The sequence below is a fragment of the Oncorhynchus keta genome, chromosome 10 (genome assembly GCF_023373465.1).
Source record: "Oncorhynchus keta strain PuntledgeMale-10-30-2019 chromosome 10, Oket_V2, whole genome shotgun sequence".
Taxonomy (NCBI): Eukaryota; Metazoa; Chordata; class Actinopteri; order Salmoniformes; family Salmonidae; genus Oncorhynchus; species Oncorhynchus keta.
The window spans coordinates 21,840,109-21,858,591 of record NC_068430.1 but is presented as its reverse complement, the minus strand read 5'-3'; the positions used below and the strand labels follow the sequence as shown (position 1 = coordinate 21,858,591).

Below are 18,483 nucleotides of genomic sequence, written 5' to 3'. Positions count from 1 at the left end.
GCCAAAGTAGCGAACAAATTACAATTTAGCAAATTAACACTGGAGTGATAGATGTGCAAATGATGATGTGCAAGTAGAAATACTGGTGTGCAAAAAAGTTAATAAAAACAATATGGGAATGAGGTAGGTAGTTGGATGGGCTATTTACAGATGGGCCGTGTACAGCTGCAACGATTGGTAAGCTGCTCAGATAGCTCAAGCTTAAAGTTAGTGAGGGAGATATGTCTCCAACTTCAGCGATTTTTGCAATTCGTTCCAGTCATTGGCAGCAGAGAACTGGAAGGAAAGGCGGCCAAAGTAGGTGTTGGCTTTGGGGATGACCAGTGAGATATACCTGCTGGAGCGCGTGCTACGGGTGGGTGTTGTTATGGTGACCAGTGAGAAATGCGGCGCTTTATCTAGCAGAGACTTATAGATGACCCGGAGCCAGTGGGTCTGGCGACGAATATGTAGCGAGGGCCAGTTGACGAGAGCATACAGGTCGCAGTGGTGGGTGGTATATGGGGCTTTGGGGACAAAATGGATGGCACTGTGAAAGACTGCTATTCAGTTTGCTGAGTAGAGTGTTGGAGGCTCTTTTGTAAAATCGCAGAAGTTGAGGAACAATAGGATAGTCCATTTTACAAGGGTATATTTGGCAGCGTGAGTGAAAGAGTATTTTTTGCAAAATAGGAAGCCGATTCTAGATTTAATTTTGGATTGGATATGTTTAGGCAGCGACTTAGGCAGCGATCGGTAGAAAAGCATGCATTTAGTTTTACTAGCGTCTAATAGCGGTTGGAGGCCACTGAAGGAGTGTTGTATGGCATTGAAGCTTGTTTGGAGGTTTGTTAATTAACACAGTGTCCAAATAAGGGCCAGATGTATACAGAAGGGTGTCGTCTACGTAGTGGTGGATCAGGGAATCACCCGCAACAAAAGCGACATCATTGATATATATAGAGAAAAGAGCCCAAGAATTGAACCCTGTGGTACCCCCATAGAGACTGCCATAGGTCCGGACAACAAGCCCTCCAATTTGACACACTAAACTTTATCTGAGAAGTAGTTGGTGAACCAGGCAAGGCAGTCATTTGAGAAACCAAGGCCATTGAGTCTGCCGATAAGAATGCGGTGATTGACAGAGTCGAAAGCCTTGGCCAGGTCGATGAAGACGGCTGCACAGTACTGTCTTTTATCGATGGTGATTATGATATAATTTAGTATCTTGAGCGTGGCTGAGGTGTACCTGTGACCAGCTCGGTAACCGGATTACACAGCGGAGAAGGTACGGTGGAATTCTAAAAGGTCAGTGATCTGTTTGTTAACTTGGCTTTCAAAGACTTTAGAAAGGCAGGGCAGGATGGAAATAGGTCTTGTAACAGTTTGGGTCTAGGGGTTAAGGGTTGCAACAATGGCGACGGATAATTTTAGAAAGAGAGTGTCCAGATTGTCTTGCCCAACTGATTTGTTCTGGTCCAGGTTTTGCAGCTCTTTCAGAACATCTGCTATCTAGATTTGGATGAATGAGAAGCTGGGGAGGCTTGGGCAAGTAGCTGCAGGGGGTGCGGAGCTGTTGGCCGGGGTTGTGGTAGCCAGGAGGAACGCATGGCCAGCCGTAGAGAAATGCTTCTTGAAATTCTCGATTATCGTGGATTTATTGGTGGTGACAGTGTTTCCTAGCCTCAGTGCAGTGGGCAGCTGGCAGAAGGTGCTCTTATTCTCCGTGGACTTTACAGTGTCCCAGAACTTTTTGGAATTAGTGCTACAGGATGCAAAGCTAGCCTTAGCTTTCCTAACTGACTACGTATATTGGTTCCTGAGGTCACTGAAAAGTTGCATATCACAAGGGATATTCGATGCTAATACAGAATGCCACAGGATGTTTTTGTGCTGGTCAAGGGCAGTCAAGTCTGGGGTGAACCAAGGGCTATATCTGTTCTTAGTTCTACATTTTTTTAATGGGCATGCTTATTTAAGATGGTGAGGAAAGCACTTTTAAAGAGCAACCAGGCATCCTCTACTGACAGGATGAGGTCAATATCCTTCCAGGATACCCAGACCAGGTCGATTAGAAAGGCCTGCTTGCTGAAGTATTTTTGGGAGCGTTTGACAGTGATGAGGCAGTGATCACTGAGATCCTGATTGAAATCAGCAGAGGTGTATTTGTAGGGCAAGTAGGTCAGGATAATATCTCTGAGGATGCCCATGTTTACGGATTTAGGGTTGTACCTGGTGGGTTCCTTGATAATTTGTGTGAGATTGAGGGCATCTAGTTTAGATTGTAGGACTGCCGGGGTGTTAAACTGGGATATGCTTATGTCACCTAACAGTACGAACTCTGAAGATAGATGGGGGGGGGGCAATCAATTCACATATGGTGTCCAGGGCACAGCTGGGAGCTGAGGGCGGTCTATAACAGGCAGCAAAAGTGAGAGATTTATTTCTGGAGAGAATCATTTTTCAAATTAGAAACTCGAACTGTTTGGACATAGACCTGGAAAGTAAAGACAGAACTTTGCAAGCTATATTTGCAGTAGATTGCAACTCCTCCCCCTTTGGCAGTTCTATCTTGACGGAAAATGTTGTTGGGGATGGAAATCTCAGAATTATTGGTGGCCTTCCAAAACCAGGATTCAGACACGGCAAGGACATCAGGATTGACGGAGTGAGCTAAAGCTGTGAGTAAAACAAACTTAGGGAAGAGGCTTCTGATGTTAACATGCATGAAACTAAGGCTTTTTCGATTGCAGAAGTCAACAAATGAGAGGGCATGGGGACACACAGGGCCTGGGTTAACCTCCATATCACCCGAGGAACATAGGAGGAGTAGGATGAGGGTACGGCTAAAGGCTATCAAAACTGGTTGTCTAGTACATTGGGGACAGAGAATAAAAGGAGCAGATTTCTGGGCGTGGTAGGATCGTTTCAGGGCATAATGTACAGACGGGTATGGTAGGGTGCGGGTACAGTAGAGGTAAACCTAGGCATTGAGTGACGATAAGAGAGGTTGCATCTCTGGACGCACTAGTTATGCTGGGTGAGGTCACCGCATGTGTGGGAGGTGGGACAAAAGAGGTATCTGAGCCATGTTGAGTGAGACTAGGGACTCCGCAGTGAACTAAAACAATGATAACTATCCTAAACAATAGTATACAAGGCATATTGACAGAGAGAGATATAAAGCGAGGCATAAAGCAATCACGTGTTGATTGGGAGAGCTAGCTAAGACAACAACGGGTAAGACATCAGCAGCTTATCTCTACTTTGCGTAGAGATAAGATCATTTCCACGTCAAAGTGAGGTTTTATAAAAAACTACTTATACGTGGTTTTCTGCGTAAGTCATACTTAAGATCAAAATTGATCGTAAGTCTGTTTTATAAATGAGGCCCCAGCACAGTATTTCTATGGTAGTAGGCTCTTCTGTTTCCTCCCCCAGCCTTCCTCAGTGGGAGCACAGAATCACTCCCTGCAGAGGAAATGTCACAGCCAGATTAGAGTTGATTAAAGCCTCTTCTCATTTAGAGAAGGATTCCGAATAGAAATAACAACTCATCATGACATCAAACACCTTTCTGTGGTTACAGTTTCTCACAGTCGTGTAGTAGCACAATAGTTATCAAGACGACATATTTACATAACAGTATGAATGAGACAAGATGCTGTTTATCTTTCATCATCATCTTAGTATGAGTAATTATGCTTTGTCCCTTTGGGCTATCTCTGTCTCTCCCCTACCTACCCCAGATAGAATCAGACCCAGGAAGAACACATCTTTTCTTTCCTTTTTCTCTGTGGTATACAGCAGTTGTCTTTCCCTTAAAAAAATACTTATATTCATTACCTGCTCTTTCATGAACCTTACTCCCTTTCAATATGTTCTCCTTTCTTCTTCTTTCAATCCTTTCCTCCCTCCATCAATGCTAACAGTTCCCTACGTTCTTCTCAGTCACCTGAGCAACGAATCAGGTACCAGGTTTTAAAGCAGTAGCAGTTCTAGACCAGTTGGCCTCGTACCCGTCTCCATTCAGCCTAACACACATTAGATGAATGTCAAGGTATGCTCAGAAAGTCATGACATATTGGTATTTTCAGTCATCTGTATTGTTCAATTAAGTGGAGAACTGTCTGCATACTTTGACATTTTGTTAGGTGGTTATGTTTCTCCTGTAAGCATCGATCTGCTTCTGACTGCCCTAAGTTTGATATGTTTTGCTTAATTTTGCCTTCATTTATATGTTTTTTTCTGTGCTTTATGCTCGTATTGCATTGCCTTAATTGCAAGGCATTCTTGTCAGCGTCTTTGGCTTGCATACTGTATTTAAGCTTTTTCTTTATTTTATCGGTGCCTTTATTTCCTCAGATTTGTCTGCATGGTGAATATCTTCAGTATTTGTATGATTTATTAATGTAATTCCCAAACAGAGGGAACACGTCATAATGCTTCCTGCATTGCATGAAGTGCTCTACATTGTGACTGGCATGTTAACACTCCTGTGTTGTGTCGTAGTGCCCACGGCTGGAATGACTCGTCTGGCCCGATCCCGCACCACCTCCTCTACCAGCATCACCTCCATGGACAGCAGCCGCAGCCGCAACATCAACAACCTGCTGGAGGGAGCCAACACCACCGGGGGTCTGGACAACCAGCCTGGGCCCCAGACCATGGAGGTCTCCTGCTAAACCTCCCTATCTCTTCCTCACTCCACACTGGGTAGCAGCCCTCAGCGGTGCCCCTATCCTCCTCCAGTAACTTATGTCTCCCTGTCTCTCTCCAACCCTGCTCCTAAATTACTCAATCCCAGGGGGTTATGTGATGAATTGTGTGATTAATATGAGAATATATATACAAATGCATATTAAATATTATACCGTATACACGTCAAACTTCCAGTCACAAGCGGAGGGAACAAAATAAAGAATGAGTCAGATATACATATACTGTATAGGCAAAGGGTCTAGAGATGGTACGATCCCCCACCTTTCATTTGATATGTGTGCATGTCTCCTTGTGCAATGTGAATCTGGAGACTTACTCTTCCAGATTCAATCACTATATGTCCCTCCTCTTATTTTGTTTTTCCCATTATTGCCTTTCACATATTTTATTTATTTGGTTCACCATGTGTCTGTGTGTAGAGGATTGGTTCCTGCGTCACAGAGTCCCATCTCTCACATCCACTGTAGCCCAAACACACACTCCCTCCTCAGTCCTTCTCTATTCCTCTTATCTAGAACACAATTACACTAAATACCTACATTCATTGCACATATTTAGACCACTTTTTTAATTGATATTTTTTACGTTGTGAACACATGCCTCCTTTGATTGTGTGGCAAAGTGTAGATGTGTGATATACTGTACTGTACCTTGCTGCATTGCTCTGTTCTGCCGAGTCACTCCATTCACACTGTAGAATGATCACTCAAGCTGGGTACAAAACATAATATTCATGATTTTCAATACATTTCTCTGCATTGTGTTCTTTTCCCAGGTGTATGTGACAAAAAAAACACATTAACAAATATATAGTGGCCCAATTCACAGAATGAATGCACTGTATTTTGGTTGGACTAGGACATTATACTTGCTTTTTAGGAGGAATATGGAAACGCATAAATAAAGGCAATAGGAAAGAACTGTGGGCTAATGTGATTGTGTAGATTAAATGTTCCTTTCATCTGTTTGTTTTAAAAATGCTTTTTCTTTGTAATTGATGTCATCTTTTTCTGTTTTACACTTTTGTAGTTTTTTTTAGTCTGTTGACTCATCTCTTGAGTAGACATAGACAATGAATAACAACTTCAGCCTGTTATGATGTGGAAATGTGTTCAGTCTTCACTGAGGGTCAGTGGTGCTTCCCACTGTCTGCTGATTCAACTCATTTATACAACTGTACTACTAAATAAAGCTAGAAGATGAAAAATAGTTAATTTTCTTTGTTTATATCTTGTGTTTCCACGATATCACTCAATCTAATACTAGCAACGGGTTAAGAAAAATAATCTGCATTTCAGATTAAAACAGGTGACATACTTCTGTTTTGTCTTGAATTAATCAAATTAACTACCATCTAACAACTCCAGGAATCGCATGCTGTCCAGGCTTTTGTACCTCCATGCTATCCGAGACTTGTACAGTAGGTGTGCCTTACATCCTGAGTTCACCTCTCTTGTACTCTCACTTTTCATGGATGATGCGATGGAAGCTATCATATTCTGAATGATACCAGAAAAGACAGTAGAAAGTTCCATATGTTTAGAAAGTAACGCATCATAACGTGCAACTACCTCTGCAAGCTCCATGTAGTTGCCCATGTTAATGGAACTTTCCCTCTCTTTGTTGTCCTCTAAAAGCTCATTCTTGCATAACCAAAAATGCAGTGGTGTTGATAAACCGCTTGAGAAAATCCCTGTCTCTTCTTACTTTCTCGTTGTGTTGTGTAGTTTGAATACGCAGATCTTGGTCTATTACATGATCGATTGTCATACTCAAGTAAAAGTAAAGATACCTTCATAGAAAATGACTCAAGTAAAAGGGAAAGTCAACCAGTAAATACTACTTGAGTAAAAGTATAAAAGTATTTGGTTTTAAATATACTTAAGTATCAAAAGTAAATGTAATTGCTAAGCTATACTTCAGTGTCAAAGGTAAAAGTACAAATGATTTCAAATTCCTTATATTGGCACCTCAGCCACGCTCAAGGTCCTAAACAATATCATAACCGCCATCGATAAGCGACATTACTGTGCAGCCGTATTCATCGACCTGGCCAAGGCATTCGACTCTGTCAATCAACACATTCTTATTGGCAGACTCTACAGCCTTGGTTTCTCAAATGCTTGCCTCGCCTGGTTCACCAACTACTTCTCTGATAGAGTTCAGTGTGTCAAATCGGAGGGCCTGTTATCCGTACCTCTGGCAGTCTCTATGGGGGTGCCACAGGGTTCAACCCTCCGGCCGACTCTTCTCTGTATACATCAATGATGTTGCTCTTGCTGCTGGGGATTCTCTGTTACACCTCTATGCAGACGACACTATTCTGTATACTTCTGGCCCCTATTTGGACACTGTGTTAGCTAACCTCCAGACGAGCTTCAATGCCATACAACTCTCCTTCCGTGGCCTCCAACTGCTCTTAAACGCAAGTAAAACTAAATGCATGCTATTCAACCGATCACTGCCTGCACCTGCTCGCCCGTCCAGCATCACAACTCTGGACGTCTCTGACTTAGAATATGTGGACAAGTACAAATACCTAGGTGTCTGGTAAGACTGTAAACTCTCCTTCCAGACTCACATTAAGCAACTCCAATCCAAAATTAATTCTAGAATTGGCTAGAAAGCATCCTTCACTCATGCTGCCAAACATACCCTCGTAAAACTGACCATCCTACCAATCCTCGACTTCGGTGATGTCATCTATAAAATAGCCTCCAACACTCTACTCAACAAACTGGATGCAGTCTATCACAGTGCTGTCCGTTTTGTCACCAAAGCCCCATACACTACCCACCATTGCGACATGTACGCTCTCGTTGGTTGGCCCTCGCTTCATACTCGTCGCCAAACCGACTGGCTACAGGTTATCTATAAGTCTTTGCTAGATAAAGCCCCGCCTTATCTCAGCTCACTGGTCACCATAGCAGCACCCACTCGTAGCACGCGCTCCAGCAGGTATATCTCACTGGACAGCCCCAAAGCCAATTCCTCCTTTGGTTGTCTTTCCTTCCAGTTCTCTGCTGCCAATGACTGGAACGAACTGCAAAAATCTCTGAAGCTGGAGACTCATATCTCCCTCACTAGCTTTATGCACCAGCTGTCAGAGCAGCTCACAGATCACTGCACCTGTACACAGCCCGTCTATCTACCTACCTCATCCCCATACAGTATTTATTTATTTATCTTGCTCCTTTGCACCCCAGTATCTCTACTTGCACAGTCATCTTCTGCACATCTACCATTCCAGTGTTTAATTGTTATATTGTAATTACTTCGCCACCATGGTCTATGTATTGCCTTTCCTCCCTTATCTTACCTCATTTGCACTCACTGTATATAGACTTTTTTTTCTTCTTTTGTTCTACTGTATTATTGACTATGTTTTGTTTATTCCATGTGTAACTCTGTGTTGTTGTATGTGTCGAATTGTTATGCTTTATCTTGGCCAGGTCGCAGTTGCAAATGAAAACTTGTTCTCAACTAGCCTACCTGATTAAATAAAGGTGAAATAAATAAAATAAAAATACAAAATATTAGGCAAACCAGACAGCACCATGTTCTTTTTTTTCTATGTTTTTTACAGATAGTCAGGGGCACACTCCAACACTCAGACATAATTCACCAATGAAGCATTTGTGTTGAGTGAGTCCGCCAGATCAGAGGCAGTAAGGATGACCAGGGATGTTCTCTTGATAAGTGCATGAATTGCCCCATTTTCCTGTCCTGCTAAGCAGTCAAAATGTTACGAGTACTTTTGGGTGTCAGGGAAAAAGTATGAAGTAAAAAGTCGATTATTTTCTTTAGAAATGTAGTGAAGTAAAAGTAAAAGATGTCAGAAATATAAATAGTAAATTAAAGTACAGATACCCAAAGGAAATGACTTAAGTAGTACATTAAAGTATTTTACTGAACTACTTTACACCACTGCTAACTGGACACAGAAATAAAGTTCTGAAACCAAGAAAACAATTCATAATATACCTCCCCGTCTCCTGGAATTAGATTTTTTTTATTTGAGTTGAATAATATCCCCAAAATTCTCAACTATCACTCTTTACTCTCTTCTTCTACTTTGATATAATGGCGTTTGCGACACTTTTCTCTCTCAATCTCTATTCAACAATGCCACCAAGCCTCTCAACCCCCATAATGCTCTGTGGCACAACCCCAATACAACACACTAGGTTAATTCTCTGATCCTAATCCTATGATTGGATGGACAATATGTCAGTTCATAATGAAAAATATTTGACCACGTCCTCCAGAAGTGGTCATAATTACCATGTATGTCTATGGAAGGGGGTGAGGCCTATGAGTTTCCTAGGTTTTGTATTGAAGTCAATGTAGCCAGAGGAGAACGGAAGCTAGCTGTCCTCCAGCTACACCATGGTGCTAGCCCCGGCCGTGCTGTTGAAGTTACTGTAGACCTTTATTGCAAAACAATGTGTTTGAATGAATTATTTGGTGACATTAATATATTTAGTATAGTTTAATGTTTCACTATTTTAATTTTCATGAAATTTCACTGAGGAGGATGGTCCTCCCCTTCCTCCTCTGAGGAGATTCACTGCACCATTAACAATAACAGGGGAGGTGTGCATGTCTTGGGGGTATGATCTTTGACCCTCCGTAACTTTCTCACTCATCATTATTCACGATTCATTCAGGATTATCCATAATCATGGTTGTCACACCCTGACCATAGTTTGCTTTGTATGTTCTATGTTTTGTTTGGTCAGGGTGTGATCTGAGTGGACAGTCTATGTTGGATGTCTTGTTTGTCTGTTTCTGTGTTTGGGCCTGATATGGTTCTCAATCAGAGGCAGGTGTTAGTCATTGTCTCTGATTGGGAACCATATTCAGGTAGCCTGTTTGGTGTTGGGTTTTGTGGGTGATTGTTCCTGTCTTTGTGTTTGTTACACCAGATAGGGCTGTTTTCGGTTTTTCACGTTTCTTGTTTTTGTATATTGTTCTATTTCCATCTTTATTAAAGATGTATCAAAATAACCATGCTGCGTTTTGGTCCGCCTCTCCTTCAACAGAAGAATCCTGTAACAATGGTAGCATCCTCATTAATGTACAAGTGTTCAGAAACATATTATATTCTTATTTACAATAAAGTGACTCCCAAATGACACAAAGCATTATTTACTACTCATTTCTATTGGGCACAAAATAATCTGAAACACAACCAAAACTAACTGCAAATGCATGCAACAAGTTTGTAGAATCACACACTTGATGTTGTCAGGGGTGCCAAGCATTATTAAATCAATATGGCTTGTTGAACAAAATCTCTTTCTCTGAGCAAATGCATTAGATTAAAATAATAGAATTTCAGAAAGATGTTGAGCATACGATATATCTCAGTATTAGAATGATATATTTTATATAGTAATTATTGCTCATCTTGAGCAAAGGATGTCACTAATTTCGGGCCCCACTGTACATATCCTACCCATTACAGTATAGAATAATAACATATTTAGAGTGCTGTGGAAAAAACACTGATCAAATGCATCATAACATTACAGGATGTAACATTCCTCTACTTCATTTGAATCTGCAACTTGTTTTCAGAGAAGCGTATACATATTACTGTAAATCTGACACACTCAGTCCTCCCAGCTGGTTATGGTATTTTCGGTAGGCGTATACGTTCTTGTGGTGTATTCATGACTCAAAGCTCTGATGCTGATTGCTGATAGATTACATTAGCCTAGAAAAGTAGAATGTCATTTAAGCAGAATTTTTATCTCATGTTTTTGTGCATACTATACACATGAAAAATGATGTCAACCCCGCGATACACACTGTTTTGTGCCAGGATGTCAGGAACTGGCATCACAGAAAGCTACTAGAGACATAAAAACCTGTCCTCATCGAGTGGGCCTCTGTCTTGAGTCCTGTGTAGATAGAGTACCCAAGAAACGGAGCAGAGGGAGACACCTTCTCTTCCTCCAGGATTGTGATAGGACAGGGTGTTTATCCCACACTCTCACGCACACATACACGTACACATACATTTGAATGTACAGTGTTCAGACAGACACTGAAGACAGGACACATAACACTCATGATCTTAGTTGCAGCACTGGTTTTTGCTGAGTGTATATCAGCTACACAGAGGAGGATATAGACAGCTGTGTGTGGTGACCCACCATAATTACCCAACAGTTAAACACCAATTCAATAAGGTGAGTAAGTTTCAGTTTTACTTTAGAACTCATTAACATACAGTACCATGGAAGCACTTTTTATTGCATTTACACTAATGAAAAGTTATTCCACTGGTAGTTATAAAAGTAAGGCCTGTGTATTGTAAAGTGTACCTGAACCCTTTATTTTGTCAGAGTCAGTGTTTAGATCATAAGGGCTCGTCATAATAATTTTTGAATGGAAACTTGTCAGATTATTGAGGAAATTATGGTTTCTTGTTGTGGTTAATTCTGTCCCTGTGTCATCTTGTTTGTGTAACCCGAATGACAAAAGAAGATAGATGACAGTACACTCCTCTCTCTCAGCCTAAGGAGCCATCCAGACATACAGCTAGAGAAGCAGCTGGTCATGGGGACTTGCCCGATCAAAGTATGGTCCAATATGCCAACTCTGAAGAATCCAACTGAACCTGCAATGTCAGGTAAGACTAAACACCAGCTTCTTCCATAGGTCATTTGAATTATTGATTTGTTAACTCAATCTGAAAGAATCCTCCAGCCAGCCTGAATGCTGATTGCAACTATTAAAAAACATTCTTCTTTTTTTAGACGATAACAGGCCCATGGTGGTATCCCTCTATGACATCCCCTCCCAAGGTCCCTTGGAATCCAGCATCCATATAGGGGAGAGGCTCACGGTGTTATTAGAGTAAGTGTCATACCTGCATGGAGCTGTACATGTAGTGTATGTGGTAATTTGGTTGAAAACACTGATCTCTTTAATTGCAGCGATGGGGATTTTTGGGTGGTGCGATCCACAATGACAGGCAATGAGAGTTATATCCCCAGCAACTACACTGCCAAAGTAATTAACAGGTAAGATAACTACTACTTGCTCTCACTTTTTATTTCTGACTGTCACAGATGTTTACGATGAGTGGATGTCATGAGAGAGTGGGTATTTGAATTCATCAATAGGAAAGAGAGAGAGGTGGGGACTCCACTTAAGGGTGGGAGATTGTGTGTATGTAACGGATATGAAACGGCTAGCTTAGTTAGCGGTGTGCGCTAAATAGCATTTCAATCGGTTACGTCACTTGCTCTGAGACCTTGAAGTAGTAGTTCCCCTTGCTCTGCAAGGGCCGCTGCTTTTGTGGAGCGATGGGTAACGATGCTTCGAGGGTGACTGTTGTCGTTGTGTGCAGAAGGTCCCTGGTTCGCGCCCGGGTATGGGCGAGGGGACGGACGTAAAGTTGTACTGTTACATTGATGCTGTTGACCCGGATTACTGGTTGCTGCGGAAAAAAAAGGAGGAAGGTCAAAAGGGGGGTGAGGGTAACGGATGTGAAACGGCTAGCTTAGTTAGCCGTGTGCGCTAAATAGCGTTTCAATCGGTTACGTCACTTGCTCTGAGACCTTGAAGTAGTAGTTCCCCTTGCTCTGCAAGGGCCGCGGCTTTTGTGGAGCGATGGGTAACGATGCTTCATGGATGACTGTTGTTGATGTGTGCAGAGGGTCCCTGGTTCGCGCCCGGGTATGGGCGAGGGGACGGTTTAAAATTATACTGTTACATGTACACTAAAGGGGAAAGAGGATACCTAGTCAGATGTACAACTGAACGCCTTCAACTGAAATGTGTCTTCCAAATTTAACCCAACCCCTCTGAATCAGAGAGGTGCGGGGGGCAGCCTTAATCGACATCCACGTCTTCGGCGCCCAGGGAACAGTGGGTTAACTGTCTTGATCAGGGGCAGAACAACAGATTATTACCTTGTCAACTCAGGGATTCGATCCAGCAACCTTCCTGCTACGCCACCATGTCTGTGTCAATAATCAGTTAATTTGACTATTCTCTCATCATTAACTTATTTAATTTGAGTAGTTATCTAATGTTGGTAGGTCATATTTCTCTATTTTTATGTTACTCCTTAATCGCTATGATAAATAGTTTTTCTTGAATGTATTTTTAACAGAGCTCAGATTTACTTTGAAGTGCAAAGTGTAGCAATACAGGTGTGTAGCAGGAAGATTGGAATCCTGTGAACCAAGAAGTTGTGAGTTCAAATCCCAGATTAGGTCATGTTGAATGCCAATTACTGTATAAATGAACATACAGAATGCAATCATGTACTGTGTGTGACTAGTTTCACAGTCTTTTCCTTTGTAAAATGTCAAAACAAAAATGTCGAGTTGATGGAACATTTGAGACAAATTGAGCAAACACATCATTTAAAGTTGACTAAATTTTTTCCTACGTTTCCTCATGTTGGAGCTAAATTTGGGAAAACTAAAAAGGTTAAATTCAGGTAACACATTAACTGAAAAGTACTTAAGAATATTTAGTTGAAACAACTAGATTTTTTTTTACAGTGCAGCAGAACACTTTTTGGTTCCATGTAGAATTGTTTGGGGTTTCATGTAGAAGCCACTGTGGAAAGGGTTCTACATGGAATCGAAAAGTGTACTACCAGGAACCAAAATAGTTATTCCTGGTCCTAGAACAAAAAAGGGTTCTTCAAAGGGTGGGGACAGCCGAGTAAGCTTTTTCTCTAACAGTGTAGGTGAACTGTGACTTTCTAGTGTATGTAGGCAGAGTTATTTTGTTCTCTCGCTCTCAATGACATCATCATCCCCCCTCAGTGGGGTATGATTGGAGGTGTAGTTTCAGTTGAGTTTCCTAACAGTGCGGAGAAGTGTGAAAATGTAATGTACACACTAAAAACAAATGGTTCTATATTTTGCCAAATAAGGGTTATTTGTCTTGTAACCATAACGGATCCCTTTTTACCGCTATACAGTGGGGCAAAAAAGTATTTAGTCAGCCACAAATTGTGCAAGTTCTCCCACTTAAAAAATGAGAGAGGCCTGTAATGTTCATCATAGGTACACTTTAACTATGACAGACAACATTTTTTTTTAAATCCAGAAAATCACATTGTAGGATTTTTAATTAATTTATTTGCAAATTATGGTGTAAAATAAGTATTTGGTCAATAACAAAAGTTGATCTCAATACTTTGTTATATACCCTTTGTTGGCAATGACAGAGGTCAAACGTTTTCTGTAAGTCTTCACAAGATTTTCACACACTGTTGCTGGTATTTTGGCCCATTCCTCCATGCAGATCTCCTCTAGAGCAGTGATGTTTTGGGGCTGTTGCTGGGCAACACGGACTTTCAACTCCCTCCAAAGATTTTCTATGGGGTTGAGATCTGGAGACTGGCTAGGCCACTCCAGGACCTTGAAATGCTTCTTACGAAGCCACTCCTTCGTTGCCCGGGCGGTGTGTTTGGGATCATTGTCATGCTGAAAGACCCAGCCACGTTTCATCTTCAATGCTGATGGAAGGAGGTTTTCACTCAAAATCTCACGAAACATGGCCCCATTCATTCTTTCCTTTACACGGATCAGTCGTCCTGGTCCCTTTGCAGAAAACAGCCCCAAAGCATGATGTTTCCACCCCCATGCTTCACAGTAGGTATGGTGTTCTTTGGATGCAACTCAGCATTCTTTTTCCTCCAAACACGACGAGTTGAGTTTTTACCAGTTCTATTTTGGTTTCATCTGACCATATGACATTCTCCCAATCTTCTTCTGGATCATCCAAATGCTCTCACATCTGGCACTGCAGGATTTGAGTCCCTGGCGGCGTAATGTGTTACTGATGGTAGGCTTTGTTACTTTGGTCCCAGCTCTCTGCAGGTCATTCACTAGGTCCCCCCGTGTGGTTCTGGGATTTTTGCTCACCGTTCTTGTGATCATTTTGACCCCACGTGGGTGAGATCTTGCGTGGGGCCCCAGATCAAGGGAGATTATCAGTGGTCTTGTATGTCTTCCATTTCCTAATAATTGCTCCCAGAGTTGATTTCTTCAAACCAAGCTGCTTACCTATTGCAGATTAGGTCTTCCCAGCCTGGTGCAGGTCTACAATTTTGTTTCTGGTGTCCTTTGACAGCTCTTTGGTCTTGGCCATAGTGGAGTTTGGAGTGTGACTGTTTGAGGTTGTGGACAGGTGTCTTTTATACTGATAACAAGTTCAAACAGGTGCCATCAATACAGGTAACGAGTGGAAGACAGAGGAGCCTCTTAAAGAACAAGTTACAGGTCTGTGATAGCCAGAAATCGTGCTTGTTTGTAGGTGACCAAATACTTATTTTTCACCATAATTTGCAAATAAATTCATTAAAAATCCTACAATGTGATTTTCTGGATTTTTTCTCTCATTTTGTCTGTCATGGTTGAAGTGTACCTATGATGAAAATTACAGGGCTCTCTCATCTTTTTAAGTGGGAGAACATGCACAATTGGTGGCTGACTAAATACTTTTTTGCCCCACTGTATATCTATATATAGCATTTTTTAAAGGTTATATAAAGAACCCTGCTCATAAGGTTCTAATTTAGACCTGTATGGTGCTATAAATGACCATTTCTCTGGTTCTATATAGCACCAAAATAAGGTTTCCATTATGGTTACAATCCCTTTTGGGGCTATATAGAACCCTTTCTAATGGTTATTTTTAGAACCTTTATGGAGAATGGTTCTATAAAGAACCTTTCTCAATCTCAAAGTTTCTTTGTAGATCATTTTGAAGAACCATACAGGGTTCAAGTGTAGACATTACTGTGAAATGCTTACTTACAAGCCCTTACCCAACAGTGCAGTTCAAGAGATAAGAAAATTTTTACCAAATAAACTAAAGTAAAAAAAATAATCAAAAGTAACACAATAAAATAACAATAGCAAGCGGTACCGAGTCAATGTGCAGGGGTACAGGTTAGTCAAGGTAATTTGTACATGGGGGTAGGGGTGAAGTCACTATGCATAGATAATAACCAGCGAGGAGCAGCAGTGTACAAAACAAATGGGGAGGGGGTCAATGTAAATAGCCCGGTGGCCATTTGATGAATTGTATTCTACCGTTCTCAATTCACACAAGGCCATATGTAAGTCTTTCACAAGACACCGTCACTGGCCATAGTCATGTATAACGTGTAATGGCATAACACAACAGATTAGATCAACTGGAATGACAAACACACAGTTGTACAAAGAGAGCTGTGAGCAAACCACTTATTCTAATGAGCTCCCGCTCCTTCATTTTATTTATCACTAAAAGAGAAAAAAAATATTTTGTGAACCACAAAGAACCATTGAATGGCTCACAGGGTTCATTATGGTTCCACATAGCACCATCACCCTTCCCAAGAACCCTATTTTCTTAGTTTGTAGGTCTACAACCGTAGGAAATTACTACTGTAGTTTCCTAGTAGTGGGAGTTTCATTGTATATTCTTCTTCTTCTGATAGTCAATATTTTTACTTTCTCATCCCGCTCTAATCAGGTGGCAGTATAATGGCATCAGCAGGTTGAATGCAGAGGAGCTGCTGCTGCTGCCACACAATCACACAGGGGCTTTCTTGATCCGAGAGAGTCAGACAAACACAGGTTATGTGATGTTCATGGCTTTACGCTCATTTCATTAAATTAATTTTAGTGAATGTTATGTAAAGTTTTTAAAAATGTTCCCATGAGTTATCTAAAAAAAAAATTGATATAAGCACAATAACTATTGTGTGCACTTTTTCTTGACTATAGCGTGACAAGAGTCCGGTGTTATTTTTACTCACAGAAACCTACTCCCTCTCAGTCCTTGTGAAGATGGACTCATATCTGGCCACAGTGAAACACTACCGCATCTGTCGCCTCCAAAACGGCTGGTTCTACATCTCCCCCAGCCTCACCTTCTACTCCCTGGGCCAATTAGTGGAACACTACTCTGGTGGGTACAAGCCCATCAACACGCTCAAGTGCATTATTATTAAATATGTAGCACAGTTCATACTCTAGTACGCAAATAGGGCGGACTGTATGGTACTACTGTAGCGATCTGTTCACTAGGGTTGCAAGGGGAGGTTATATTACTGGAAACCTTCGAAGTGTAACAGTACACTAACAACATGTTTTTAATCAGATGACATCTAGTGGCCTTTTGGGTACTTCAGATTATCACAGGTGTCTTAATTATCTCTGGCTCTCTGCGGCCTCATCACATGTAATATACAGTATATAAAATAATACATGAAGATGATTTTTGAAGAAAAAAAAATATATATATATTGACAAAGCTGTAAAACATTATCCTAAATATAAACCATCAACAGTGAATGCCATTGGTGTTTAACATGGGGGTTTACACATGAAAAATACACTAACAGTCAAAGTTTGGACACACCTACTCAATCAAGGGTTTTCCTTTATTTTTACTATATTCTACATTGTAGAATAATAGTGAAGACATCAAAACTATGAAATAACATACATGGAATCATGCAGTAACCAAACAAGTGTTAAACAAATCAAATATATTTTATATTTGAGATTCTTCGTAGTAGCCACCCTTTGCCTTGACGACAGCTTGCACACTCTTGTCAATCATAAGGAGTTTTTTGGCTACAGAGTGTTTTAAACATTTGGAAACGTGTCTATCCACAGAGTCAGCAGATGGGTTGTGCTGTTTACTGAGGGAGCCTTGCATCATCCAAGGCTCAAACCAAAGTACCCTGACCACCAGACCGTATCCCAAAGCTATCAGGAGGCCCACACTCAACTGGAATGACGTAGACAGGTGGGGCACATTCCTAAATCTATCATATTTTGTGTCCAAAGTGACCTACACACTATTTATTTCACTGTTTTTCAATATGAAATTAAATGTGATGATTTGTCTATGCAATCAATTGCACTGTATACACATTGTAAGATGACGAATTCTGATGGTAGTTAAAAGTAAATCACATGCCATATGCCTCTGTCTTTCTAGTTCAATGATCTTGAATAAGGCCAGAGTGGATTCAGAGGACTCTCTAGTGAGCGAAGGTCTGAGGGAGGCCGTCAACTCATACCTCTATATGACAGAGGCCAGCTGCCAGAACTGTGGCAAACACTGGGATACATGAGGAAAGGGAGGACTATGAGAGTAAAATAGCCAGACATTATGCTGTCTGGTCTGCTGTTGTGTAGGTGTAATGGTCCTAGGCCAGAAATGATGATCTACATAAAAGCATAGTGGAAGTTGATAGAAGTAAGCATACCATTTACAACCACAATGAAAAAAATGAAAACTACAAGCACAATCAATGGTTTTGATGTTTTGATGTGTTAGGATTCAGGTAGCCACAGGGAAGCCATGTTATGTGGCACTTCTCAAGTCTTCTAATGCTGTAGCTGTGCTTGTGCTCAATAGCACATTTCAGAGCCTGGAACCGAAAGGTATTATCTGTAGTGTCTTTGGTATTATGATGTGATGAGCACTTCCTTTCAGCTCTAGGAAGGTTCCATTCTGCTTGTCCACACAGAAATGCCCATGCATTGGTCTATTTCTTTTATTTACCAAAGAAGGAAGATCACTGAACGACAAGAACGTTTTAATTGTACTAAATGTTGAATCGATTGTTAGTTTGATATGCAATCTGTTACTCTGCAATCCATTTGTATATGAATGAAATGCCATGTCTGAACTAACTTGAAACGAATTCTGACTTTTTAGCGCATTTGGCTCGTGGCAGCATGGTTCTGCATGCTCTGGTTGTGAGAATTAGGAATAAATAAATTCAGTTGT

At 41.1% G+C, this 18,483-nt stretch overlaps 2 protein-coding genes across 6 annotated transcripts in view; both read left to right on the top strand.

Moving 5' to 3' along the window:
• The window catches only part of LOC118388381 (protein NDRG3-like), a 56,736-nt gene extending 50,826 nt beyond the window's left edge, over nucleotides 1-5,910 (top strand). For 4 of the 5 annotated variants that reach the window (XM_035777381.2, XM_052526679.1, XM_035777385.2 and 1 more), the window contains 2 exons: nucleotides 3,912-3,950; nucleotides 4,492-5,910. In XM_035777381.2, the coding sequence (XP_035633274.1) occupies nucleotides 3,912-3,950; nucleotides 4,492-4,664 (212 nt within the window). In that variant the 3' untranslated portion in view covers nucleotides 4,665-5,910. The remainder of the gene's footprint in view (nucleotides 1-3,911; nucleotides 3,951-4,491) is intronic. The other variant, XM_035777383.2, reaches the window with a different exon arrangement.
• A 5,302-nt stretch (nucleotides 5,911-11,212) lies between these two features.
• LOC118389460 (src-like-adapter 2) lies at nucleotides 11,213-18,423 on the top strand. The gene is made up of 7 exons (XM_035779366.1): nucleotides 11,213-11,344; nucleotides 11,472-11,571; nucleotides 11,652-11,738; nucleotides 16,207-16,310; nucleotides 16,495-16,644; nucleotides 17,358-17,490; nucleotides 17,686-18,423. Exons 1-7 carry the CDS (start codon nucleotides 11,272-11,274, stop codon nucleotides 17,819-17,821), a joined length of 783 nt encoding a protein of 260 aa, XP_035635259.1. The 5' UTR covers nucleotides 11,213-11,271; the 3' UTR covers nucleotides 17,822-18,423.
• The last annotated feature ends 60 nt before the right edge of the window (nucleotides 18,424-18,483 follow it).

Bases quoted from the DNA above. Each gene is read 5' to 3' on its own strand.
- LOC118389460 (XM_035779366.1), top strand. From the start codon at position 11,272: ATGGGGACTTGCCCGATCAAAGTATGGTCCAATATGCCAACTCTGAAG. The intron at 11,345-11,471 runs GTAAGACTAAAC...TTCTTTTTTTAG, and splicing joins AACTGAACCTGCAATGTCAG to ACGATAACAGGCCCATGGTG. The intron at 17,491-17,685 runs GTGGGGCACATT...CTGTCTTTCTAG, and splicing joins AACTGGAATGACGTAGACAG to TTCAATGATCTTGAATAAGG.